Source organism: Hipposideros armiger, unplaced genomic scaffold (assembly GCF_001890085.2).
Source record: "Hipposideros armiger isolate ML-2016 unplaced genomic scaffold, ASM189008v1 scaffold_168, whole genome shotgun sequence".
NCBI classification, from domain to species: Eukaryota; Metazoa; Chordata; class Mammalia; order Chiroptera; family Hipposideridae; genus Hipposideros; species Hipposideros armiger.
Window position 1 is genome coordinate 125,153 of NW_017731518.1, and position 13,135 is coordinate 138,287.

Genomic DNA, 13,135 nt, shown 5'->3' on the forward strand with positions numbered 1-13,135 from the left:
GTTGTTTCCATGCCCTGGCTATTGTAAATAATGCTGCTATGAACATGGGGAGTGTACGTATGAGTTATCTTTATGAATTAGTGTTTTCCTTTCCTTTGGATATATACCCAGAAGTGGGATTGCTGGGTCATAAGGTAGTTCTGTTTTTTATTTTTGGAGGACCCCCCATACTGTTTTCTATAGTAGCTGCACAATCCCACCAACAGTGCATAAGGGCATCTTATTCTGCACATCCTCACCAGCATTTGTTATCTCTTTGAGAATGGCACAAGGTGGGAAAGATCGTTTTTAACTTGGTATCGTTTGGGGGGAAATTTGATTGGTTAATGAGATCTAAATGTTTGGAAGCCACTGTTTTAAAACTCTTTAACCATAGATGGAACCCTTAAGAGAGCCAGAGAGACTCCCCTAAGCTAAAATAGATAGGACTCTGTGGGTTAGATTCCTTTTTAAAATATCGGGTTGTCGGAAAAGTCACGATACATTTTTGTAATGAAAAATGGAAAAAATACATCATGACTTTTACGACAACCCAATACATACTTTTTTGCTTAGCTTTCCTTAGGTCATGCTGCGGTGAACAGTTCCAGTGAACAATTCCAAACTCTCAGTGGCTTTCAGCAACAGCTTTAGTTCTCTCTCATGGTCCGTGTTGCTGGTGTGTTGCTGCAAATTGGCTCTGCGTGTATCTTTGTTCAGGGACCCCGTCTAAAGGAGCAACACCTACCTAGGACATGTCATTTTCGTGACAGAAGGAAGAGGGGGAAATAGCTGAACTGTTTTTGCCTGTCGGTGCCGTTGCTGCTCTCATTCTGTTGGCCAAACCTGATGTCAGTGGAGATGAGGACGCATAACCCTCCCTTAGTCCCTGCAAGTAACATGGCGACAGGTAGAGGTAAACCTCTTATAGGAGGGGAGCGATAATGAAATCTGTCACAGTATCACTCATACGAAGCACTCATGTGATGGATATGAATAGTTTAAAGAACAACAATAAACACTTAGGTATCCACTACCAAGCTGAAAACATAAATATAGCCAGTACCTTTGAAGCCCCCTGGGTGCTTCTATACCACTTACCCAAATGTAACCATTCTCTTGAAATGTGTTGATCATACCCTTCTTCATGCATTCTGTTGTATGAAAGTCCCACACTTTCTTTTCTCTTGAGTGAATTCCAGGGGTTTTTTTTGCTAGTATGAAAACGTTGCTAAGGACATTCTTGTATGTGTCTTCTGATGTACATACAGCACAAGAGTCTCTCCAGGCAATATACTTAGGGGTGGACTTGCTGGAATGTAGGACATAAGCCTCTTCAATTTTAGTAGATAACACAACATTGTTTCCCAAAAAGCCTGACAGTATCTAATTTTCAGTCCGATTCCATTTTGAATGTACAGGGAGGGGCTTCTCAAACTTTCATGGGTACACAAATTACTTGGGGATGCTATTAAAAGTACAGGGTTTGATTCAGTAAGTTGAGGGAGGGATGGGAGCTGAGAGCCTACATCTCTAAGCAACTCGCAGGCGATACACCATAGACCATACTTTGAGTAGCAAGTGTCTCTAAGGCACTAATAGAGTTACCCGGTGTTGGCTGCCCATAGCGCCTAAGGAACTTTTAGAACAAAAATAACATTTGATACAGCCAATTCAATCTAAGATTTTTCAATCGTGCCTGGTATTTTTATTGACATTGCATGAGCATATAAAGAATTTTTTTTTTAATGTAGCAACTTGAGAAAAAAAAGCACCAAGCCACAACTTTAACCACTCTACTTGTTGTACCTACTACAGATGTTTGGTTTTTTTTTTAAAAAAAACTTCCTGTCTTGTGCAAATATTGGCTATTAGTGAATAAAGTAGTAGATTCTTTTTTTTCTTCCTAAGGATTTATTACTTTATAACTTACAAAGAGAATTCAGAATTTAAACCTGAGCCACCATTCTAGAGTTTTAAAGACACTCTTTCTGTTTTGGCTATGTTGGTTCTGGATTAATATAACCTAGCAAGTAGTTAAAAAGTGACCTATAAATATCTCCACTAACATTTTTCAACATAAACATCGCTAAGCTAGGGGAAACTTTGACCAATTCTATTAAGTTATTTTTTAAATTTTTACTTGTTTCTACTCATTCACAGATGAATAACAGTATAGAACAACTGACTTTTATTTAGTATAATATAGAATATAAATTTTAATTTATTTTTATTTATATACCTGTACATTATCCATTTTAAATCAACCATGAAATATTTTTAATGTAATCTTTTATTCAACAAGAAGAATTTCTAAGTGATTTCTTGAAAGGAAGAAAGTTTAAGGCATCTTTAAGGGAGGTAATAGAACTCATCAATAAGCAAGTATTAGAATAACTGATGATCACTCAGTAACTGTATGAAATGAAGGATAAAATAAAAATAAGCACATTTTCCTCAGTGCAAGATGGTGACATGTGGTCCATTGCATGCATTTGTAGCAAGATAATTTCTACTACCAAATTGCATTGTTAAAAAAATAGCTGTTAAAACAGGAACACCACTCAGGCTAGCTTAAGCAATGGCAGGGTTTTATTGACCCATGTAACTGGAAAGAACAAGAGTGGAATGGGCTTTAAATAAATGAAATAGAGGCTTTAATTATGCTGCCAGGACCCTTTCATCATGGTCTACCTTTGGTTCTCTCTTTCTGTGGATCTTCTCATGTAGATGGGCTTTCCTCTAAGTGGTAGCGATGGCGAGGGTGGTAGAGGGAACATTTTGAGGAGGAAGACATAATGATGACTTCAGGATCACGTTATTCCAAAGGGAAGTGAGAAAACACTCCCAGAGGCCTTCCACTCTAAAGTAGCCCTGTAAGTCATTCATTTTTTGTTAACACTTTCCCTCACAGCCTTTTTCACAAATTATCTCATTTATTTATTTGCTCGCCTGATTGTTTTTCTTTCCCATTAGAAGCAGGAACTGTACCTATTGTGTTGATAGGGTAATCTATCTAGTAGGCAGTCTGGAAATAGTAAGCCAAAAATCTTTGAAATTTCAGGGAAAGACTCAGATCCTGCTCGAGTCACCTGTCATTAGGTGGTCTGGAGGGTAGGGGACTATAATTGATGGACCTACCAGAACCTCCTGGAATAGGGGAAGGACAGTTTTACACAGGAAATGGAAATACCATTCGTTAAAAAAATTGGGGAAAAGGGCCGGCCGAGTGGCACGTTGGTTAAGAGCTGGCTTAGGACGCCAGAGGGCCCTGGTTTGGATCCCACATATGAGGGCCAGTGACACTGCCCTCCACAGCTAAGATGCTGAACAACAGCTCAACCTGGAGCTGGGCTGCCGTGAGTCGCCGGCGAAGGTGTAGGCTGCAGCCCCTGCTGCAGTGGGTTGCCATGGGCTACCGTGTGTAGCCAGCAGCCAGTGTGAGCGGCTGTCCAGAAGCCAGTGTGAGCGGCTGTCCAGAAGCTGGCGGCTGATCTGCCTCGCCCGGGAAGAGCGCAGTGATGGTGCCAACTTGGGCCAGTGAAGCAACGTCCTCCACAACTAAACTGAAGAACAAAAAGGACAGCAACTTGTCTGTTCCCCTTACCCCAATTCCCCAATAAAATCTTAAAAAAAAAATGGGGGAAAGATGCTGAGCAAACAACAACAAGAATACATGTCCATCATTTGTGTTTCACTTTCTTTAAGCATGGTTTAATAATGCACCCAACTGCCCAGTCTGTGTGTAAGATTCTGCAGATTCTGCATTGAGGGCGCTTGGCTGAGGGGATGGAGTGGGGCTGAAATCCAGCCCAAGGCTCCACTCACGGGGCTTCCTTTTTTTAAATTTACACAAAGGCTCTGTATGGTCTCTATGGCCCTGGTTGAGTATCTGTATCTCCATTTAACCTTCTGAGTAGCTTATGTTGAAATAAGAATACTAGGAGCAAAAGTCTGAGCTGGACTTGTCTGCATGTGCATCCCACTGGCCAACTCAGCGGGGAGTTTGTGCTTAGCTATGTCCTGAAAGAGATGACTGGGGAAAGTCCCCTTTTTTCCCTTCCCCTCCCTTCCCATTTTTCTGCTTAGCGTTAGTTGGTCCAGTTTTCTGAGGACACATTTTGAGCTTCTGAACTTGAGAGTGACTGGGTGGTGATACAGATAATGTCATCCTTCTTTCTGCTTTATCTACATTTCTCTGCATTTCCATTTTGGTCAACCTGATAATTCTTCAAGAAGTAGAAGAAACTGTGTGTATTCATCACTGGCCCTTCAGTGGAGTAGACTTGCCTGAAAGCTCAATCCCTTTGAGGTTTATTTTGTATTTGGTTTGATTCAAGACCTCTTTGAGGAAGTGAAATGCTCATTATTTTGAGGTGAGTGGGTTGAAGGAACTGAAACTCACTCAGTCTGATTCATTTCTGGCTTCTGGGAATCTCTTAAGTTCCAGACATACAGCTGAGCCTCTGATCACGTGGAGGGTTCTCAGGCAGCTTTTCTAACCTTTTTTCTCTTTCGGGGGCTTAGTTTCATCTCTGCTTTATTTTGGACATTGGTTCCATTCATTGGATTTTCTTCAAACACTGGCTTTCTCTGTATACAGATCACTCTGCAGTAGGAAAAAATGGCAACTACAATAGTACTTAATCTTCTCATTGGATGAGAAGATCCAATGCAAGTCTCAGTGCAAGTCCAAAGGAAGTCAGTACTGTAATCCTTGGGCAGCTTTAAAAAAGATGCATAGGCCTCAGACATAGATATTCTGAGTCAGTAGGTCTGGGGTCCTAGAATCTATATTTCAAGAATGTTCCCCAGTAGGAATTCCCAGACCCCTCCATAATCACAAGAGGGAAAGAAGGAAAATGAGTGGCTGATGACATAAATGAGTCATGCCCTAGCACCCACTTGTCCCCTGCACAGCCCCTTTTCTTTTTCTCTTTGCCAGTTCTTGGCATTGATCTTCCTATCCAAGGAGAAGACTCTTTAAAAACAAATAATGAAGAATGTAATAATTTTCATTAAAAGCAGCAGTACTGGCACCAATAATTCTTAGTCTAATTTGGTGGGTGGGCAATCCATTTAGGCAGTGGGGCCATCTATCCCTATCAAATCAATGCCAATTTCTTGATCTTGGATGCTCTTGGAAGTATAAGACCAGCCTGGGTTTTTCTGCGAAGACCTGAGCCTTTTAGATCCATTGTGATAGATAGCTTTGGAAGCATCAGCAGCTATGGCAGCAGCTATCCAAATAGGCTGTCTTCCTGGGCCAGTGGGGTATGACCTTGTAGTGTAAATAAATGCCCATCACTCTCTAACTACCTATACTATGTATGCGTCTTTGTCTCTTAGTTCAAAGTTGGTCAGCCAATCAGGGGCTTTCTTTGGAATTGTGGGTCACAGCAGACTTTGAGAAGAGTATTAAATGATAAGGGTATTTACAAGCTTTCTTTTGGTTGGCTTGCAAAGTAGAGGATTCAGTGAATATTTGTAATCCCTTTTCATTTGGGTTATTTTCTAGATGGAAGGATTATATTCCTAAATCAATTATAATGATTTTTTTTTGTGTGTCAGGCTACAAATATGACTCCAGCCTAATTTTAAATGTGAAATAAATGCATTGTACAATATCAGGATATTTACCAAGTGTTTGTTTATTTATTTATATATTTATTTACTTAAGGTTATTAAAAATATAGCTAACATCCAATATTATATTAGTTTCAGGGGTACACAATAGTTATTCAACATTTATATCACCATGATAAGTCCAGAGACCATCTGACACTGTACTATGCTATCACAATATTATTGACTACATTACATCCCCATGACTTTTTTTTTTTAAGCTGGAAATAAGCTTTATTTAAATTTTTTTTAATTGAAGTTTATTGGGGTGACAATTGTTAGTAAAGTCACATAGGTTTCAGGTGTACAATCCAAGTGTTTTGTTTTGTTTTTTAAGATTTTATTGGGGAATTGGGGAAGGGGAACAGTGTTGGGGAATTGGGGAAGGGGAACAGACAACTTGCTGTCCTTTTGTTCTTCAGTCTAGTTGTGGAGGACATTGCTTCACTGGCCCATGTTGGTATTATCATTGTGCTCTTCTCGGGAGAGGCAGTTGCTCACTGGCCATTGGATGGCTGCTCACGGCGGCTCATGGCAGCTCATGGCAGCTCATGAAAGCTCATGCCAGCTGCTGGCCAGCCCCACTGCAGCCTACACCATTGCCGGCGACTCCCGGCAGCCCAGCTCCAGGTCGCGCTGTTGTTCACTATCTTAGCTGTAGAGGGCGCAGCGTCACTGTCCCACATGTGGGATCTGAACTGGGGCCCTGCTGCTCAGAGCTGGTGTCCCAAGCGAACTCTTAACCAACGTGCCACTTGGTCGGCCCACAGTCCAAGTGTTTTTAATGGCAAACATTGCCATTGTCTCTTCATACTTTAATAACAATATATGTTAATATATAAAGTAACACAGTTTATTATTTAATATGCTTAAAATATAATGTCATATACCTTTTTATTATGTGGTGACATATGGAAAGAGTTGTAGCAATTTGATTTTGAGACCTCTCTATAGTAATAGAAGCTATCACTTTAATTAATAAATTTGTCCACTGTAGAACTTCAGGGACAGTTGAAGACTTTACGTAGGTATTAATTACATAAAGTATGCTAAGATAAGGAAAACTTTTAATCAAGATTGAGCACAAAAAATAGCTCTGTACTATATTTCTGTGTACAAAGCAGTTGTACGGCACCAAGAAGTTATGTGTTAAGCCCATCAAGTATATGTGTTTTATACCTTTAACTATGAAAATCTTAAGTATCAATATAATCTGATTTTTAAAAATTTTATTTCATTTTTTCTTTTCCAGTTCCAATCCCTGTGCGGGACTTCTAAACATCTTTTCTTAGTGGAAACGTTATTTCCTACAACATGAAGTCAACCTCTTTACATCAGCGTTTGTGCTGTTCTGATTCATCTGTTATGGTTCATGAAGCTTGAGATCTGAGGAGCACAGAGACTTTTGCGATGACAATATGACTAATAATAGTAAAGGAAGATCTGTTAATAAAACAAGTGATGGTCCAAGTAGCGGAGGAGGTTTTGTAGACTGGACTTTAAACTTACATACAGTTCAATCTGATAAGTTTTTAAACTTATTGATGAGTATGGTTCCAGTAATTTACCAGAAAAACCAGGAAGACCGACACAAAAAAACAAATGGCATTTGGCAAGATGGGTTATCACCTGCCACCCAGACTTTTAGCACTAGATCTGAGCAGCACGCGGAGTATCACAGTTTCTCAGAGCAATCTTTCCATGGCAATAATGGGCACGCACCATCAAGCGGTAGCCAAATGTATGACGACTATGCCAACTACAATTACTGTGATGAAAGGGAGACTTCAGAAACTACTGCCATGTTGCAGGATGAAGACATAGGGAGTGATGGTGATGAAGATGCCGTTGTAGAAGCAAACCAAAAATTACCGAAGGAATCCAGCGGTGTCATGGCACTGCAAATACTTGTGCCATTTTTACTTGCTGGTTTTGGAACAGTTTCAGCTGGCATGGTTTTGGATGTAGTCCAGGTAGGTTTTCATCTTGTACTTCATAGCCTTTGTTGTTTCATGTGCTTTCTTTATGTAGGTTACTACTTTTTTTTTTTTTTTAGCTGAGCCATCCTGCCACCTGTTGGCAGCTCAGCGGCAGCTCAGCTCGGGCTGTGAATCGAACCGGCAACCCTGTTGCTCAGAGCTTGCACTCTTGAGTAGGTTACTACTCTTGTAGTAAATTGTTAAATGTGGCATTCTGTTACTATCAGTTTCTTTTCATCAATCAGAGAAAGATTAGCTCTGGGAAAGTGCTAGATAGGTTATCTTGTAATGTATTCTTATCTTTCATTTTTTTTGCTCCCTAAAAGAAATCTCAAGTCATTTGTGATTCTAAGATACTTTTCAACAGATAGCATTTTTATCTAAATGGAAAACATACATAAATAGAAACTTATCCTTTCTCCATCTCATGGTGGAAAAATTATGAAAATAACTGTGTTAAGAAGTATATTGAATTTTTGAATAGACTATAATACAAAAGGGGAACCAAACCTATTTGTTCACCTGAAATATAATTTTTTAAGTTATTACAGTAGTATCACAGTTGCTAAATTAATAAGTGGTTTTGGTTGATTATTTTTTGATATACCAATTATTCTGAACCAACATTCAACATTTAGCTATAAAATGATAACATCTCTAGGAACAATCTGTTAGCTTATAGATTGTTAGAATATTTACATAGCTTGTTATGTACATTCCTCTGGTGTAATGTTCACTTATTTCTTGATACTATTTGAGAGAACAGCACACGTATAATTGCAAAAAGTCCCTTTTATGATTTTATGAAGTTTAATACCTCTAGCCTTAAAGACTTTATAATGTTAAACTTCAGTGTTAAAAATCATAAAAACATAATTGTTTTGAAAGATTTAATTGAATGTGCTTTTAAAATTTTTTAAATTGTGAAATTTAACTCATACAGAGTGTAAAAAACAAAAGTGTACAGCTACGTGAGTTTCCACGACACAAACAACCATATAACGATCAACCAGGTCAAGAAATAGAATCTTACCAGTACATCATTAGACTATCTTGTGCTCCCTTCCAGTTGCTACTCCTTTTTCCCCATCACTGAAGGTAATCGATAATCTGAATCAGTGATATGTTTGTCTTTATAAGTGTGCATCATTAAATACCATCATTTGGTTTTACTTAATTCTTTTTAAACTTTATACAAGGCAAGTGTAGAGTATATATTCCTTTGTGCCTGGCTTTTTTTGCTGAACATTATGTAAATTTTATGAAACTAGTTTATTTATTTTTATTGCAGTATTGTAATCCAATGTATGAATATATGCAATTTATCTATTCTATTGATGGACATTAGAATGAATGGTGTTTCCAGACTTACTGGTATAAATGTACACACATTTCTGTTAGGTATATATATAGAAATGGAATTTCTGGGTCTGAGGTTATACAGATATTCAAATTTAGTATATGTCAAATGGTTTTCCAAAGTGGTTATACCAAATTACAGACTAATTAGCAGTGTGTGAGAGGTCCCATTGCTCTATATTCTTATATATACCAAGTATCAGCAGTCTTTTTAATTTTATAAATTCTGGCATATGTAGGGTGGTATCTCACTGTGGTTTTAATGGGGATTTCCCTGATAACTAATGATGCTTACTGGCCATTTGGACATTACTGGTAAAGTTTCTTTGCCTGTTTTCCTATTTGATGTGTTTGTCTTTTTCTTATTAATTTATAGGAGTTATTTGTATATTCTGGATATAAGCCCTTTAGTTGTATGTATTACAAATATCTTTTGCCCTGTCACTTGCCTTTTCACTGTTTAAGTGGTGTGTTTTGATGAACAGAAGTTCTTAATTTTGATATAGTCCCGTTTCCTACTTTTTCATGATTTGTGCTTTTTGTCTCCTTGTAAGAAATCTTTCCATACCCCGTGGTGATTAAGAATTTTTTTCTTTATATTACCTTCTTGAGCTTTGTTTTTTTGCCTTTTACATTTAGATTATGCCCTCCCTGGAGTTGATTTTTGTGTAGAGTGTGAGGTAGGGGTTGTGTTTTTCTCTTTTAAGTGTATTTCTAATTGCATCTGCATGATTATATAACAAAAATCTTTGTTACAAATCAAGTGCCCATTAATGTGGAAGTCTGTTTCTGGGCTCTCTATTCTGTTCCTTTGGTGTATTTATGAATCTTGGTGTGAATGCCACACTATCTTAATTACTCTAGTTTATAGGTCTTGATATCTAGTAAAGAATGCTCTCTCCTTGTTCTTCTTCCTCAAAAGTGCTTGGGTTATTCTTTTCCCTTTTCATATCCACGTACATTTTAGTATAAAAGCTTGTCAGTATTCATACAAAAAAAGTTGTCGCAATTGTGATTCAGATTGCATTGAATCCAGAGATAATTAGGGGGAGAACTGACTCGTTACAAAACTGAGTCTTCCAATACATATACATGGAATTGCCCTCCATTTATTTAGGTCATCTTTAAGTTCCCTCATTGATGTTTTATAGTTTCTGAACACAGGTCTTTTATATTTTTTGTTAGATTAATTTCTAGTTTTTGATACTGTTTGTACAGTATGTATATAGTGATATAGTTCATTAAAAAATGATGTGATACAGTTCTTTAAAAAATTTATTTTCTGTTGCAGATACATATATGTGTGTGTGTATATATATGTGTATATATACACACACACATATATATGTGTATATATGTATGTGTGTGTATATATATATATATATATATACATATATATATATATAGTGTGTGTGTGTGTGTGTGTATTGACCTGTATCTACCAGCTTGCTATAATAATAAAATCACTTATTAATGTTGATAATTTATCTGTAGATTCTTTTGGAATTTCTTCATTATAACCATATTATCTATGAATAATGACAGTTTTCTTTTCTAAACCTCACACATTTTAATTCTTTTTCTTGCCATTCTGTGCTGGCCAGGGCTTCCAAAGCATTATAAAATAGAAGTGGGGTAAGCAAGCAACCTTGTCTTTTTCCAGATCTCAAAGAGTAAGCTTGCAACACGTCATCATAAAACATGGGGTTTGCTGTTGATTTTAGTAATTTTTTTTATTAGATTAAGGAAGTTTCATTTTTTAGTTTGCTAAGGTTTCTTTTTAAAAAAATAATGACTGGACTTTGAGTTATCAAATACTTTTTCTCTTTTTATCCATAAGATTATATGATTTTTCTCCTTTATTTGTTACTGTGTTGAATCATTTTGATTAAACCAACCTTATATTTCTGGGATAAATATAATCGGGTCATGATTTATTGTTCATTTTATAAAACCCTGATTGCTTGTTAATATTGGTTAGAATTTTGCATCTGTATTCATATATAAGATTAGCATATAATTGTCCTGATAAACTCATAAATGAATTTGAAAATGTCAGTCTGTCATTTCTTTCTTAATTATTTGGTATAATTCCTGATGAAGACATTTGGGCTTACAGTTTTCTTTGTGGGAATATTTTTAACTACAGCTTGAGTTTCTTTGAAAGTCACAGGGCTAATCAAATTTTCTATTTCTTTTTGTGTCGCTTTTTTAAAATTTTGAACTATTACATTCCTAGATGTATATGTAGCAATGTATTGAGTTCAGTGCTCAATAAATATTTGTAGAATAAATGTTGGGCAATTGTCATTTATTGAAGGTTTGCTATAGGCCAGGCGCTGTACTAAGCCCTTTACATACATCATCTTATTTTAATCCTTCTGAGAAAACTGTAGAGGATGAGTTACTGTCTTTGTTCGATCAAATAAAAAATTTCACATTAATAAGTCATAACACTGGGGCTTGGATCTTGGTGTGACTTCAATGTCTGTTCTCTTAACCACTATACACTGTATAACTTTAATGCAAGTGAAAGCATTTGTAATCCTTTAAGGGCTACTTACTTCTAGAGTGATAGAGTTCAGGGCCAGCTTTAAAACTGAAAGAGATAAAGTTTGTCTTTGGTGCTATCTTAGTCTATAACAAAAGATCATAGACTGGGTGGTTTAAACAACAGACATTTAGTGTCACAGCTCTGTTGGCTGGGAAGTCCAAGATCAAGGTGCCAGCCTATTCAGTTTCTGGTGAGAGCTCCCTTCCTGGCTTGCAGATGGCTGCTTTCTCCCTATGTCCTCAAATGGTAGAGAGAAAGAGCTCTGGTGCCTTTTACTCTCATAAGGGCATTAGCCTATCAGATTAGGGCCCTGCCCTTCTGACCCCAATTAACTTTTATCACCTCCTCACAGGCCTTATCTTCAAGTACAGTCACATTGGGGGGTTAGGGCTTCAACATATGAATCACAGAGAGGGACACAATTCAGTCCATAGCAGGTGCTGTTCCTCCCATGTGCTGCTTCAGCTGGATCACCAAGTTCAGGACAAGGATTTAAATGGCGACAGATGGCAGATTAGGATATATTGCTTGGCCGTTATCTCCCTTCCATTTAATAGAACATCTACTTCCTGTTTTATGTCACACCTACTCTAGCCCTGCCTCTCTGCTTTCTACTTGTATTCTTTAATTATCCATCAGTTTGGAGATGTCAATTGATGCTTGCTGAGAAAATTTACCAAGATCACCTGTTTTGAGTTGAAGTAATAATCTAAAGATGGAGTTTTATAGATATTTCCTCACTTTACAAACGAGGACATTGATTGAGGCTCAGAGAGCTTACCCAGCTAGCAAAGGGGGGGAATTCAAATTTAGAATTTTTACCCCAAAGTCTATGCCTTTTTGTAGTGGTAGGAAATACAAATACATAGATAATAACTACAGTGTAAGAGTATGACTGAACATTCAACTCCTTTAGAAGTAAAAAGCAAGTGTTATAGGAACTCTACAGTGGTACCAAAAAGACCTATAGGAGATAGAATGCCTGGTTTTACGTTTTCAAGCTTATACAAAAGAGTAAGCTTTTGTCTCACCTAACTTTGTGTGCTTGTGCCTTATCACGTTCCTTTATGCATTCTGGGCTCCAAATTAAAGAACTTAGTAAAAGAGCATGTAAAGCACTAATTACAGTACCTGGGAGTTAAATGTTCAATAAATGGTGGAGTGTTAACAAGTATCAGTAAGTTGCATGAGTTACTTCATTTCATGCTTATGAGACTCTGAAGTAGGTGATGTTATTTCCATTTGATGTGTGAGGCTTAGAGATTAAATGATTTGCTTAAGATCACAAAACTGGTAAGTGGCTGAATTAAACTCAAGTTTAGTGGTGCTAACATTCATGCTTTTTTTCTTAGCTGAGCCATCCTGCCACCTGTTGGCAGCTCAGCTCAGGCCGGGACTCGAACTGTTGTTGCTCAGAGCTCACACTCTTGAGCAAGCTCTTAAGCAACTGAGCCACTTGGCTGGCCCTAAAATTCATGCATTTAATTACTGTACTATCTACGTGTTTTTAGGGAACGTATCTTTGGATCACCTTCTGCTAGTCAGAACTCTCCTGTTGTAAGAGATTGAAACCCAACTAACCAGTTAATGTAAGCAATAAAAAAGTAATGCATTGTCTTTTGTAACTGGGGAGGACAGG

At 37.5% G+C, this 13,135-nt stretch overlaps 1 protein-coding gene across 3 annotated transcripts in view; it reads left to right on the forward strand.

The window, feature by feature from the left end:
- SLC41A2 (solute carrier family 41 member 2) overlaps window positions 1–13,135 on the forward strand; it is a 126,161-nt gene that overhangs the window by 18,646 nt on the left and 94,380 nt on the right. For all 3 annotated transcript variants that reach the window (XM_019651894.1, XM_019651893.1, XM_019651891.1), the window contains one exon: window positions 6,857–7,577. In XM_019651894.1, coding sequence (XP_019507439.1) covers window positions 7,023–7,577 — 555 coding nt within the window. In that variant the 5' untranslated portion in view covers window positions 6,857–7,022. The remainder of the gene's footprint in view (window positions 1–6,856; window positions 7,578–13,135) is intronic.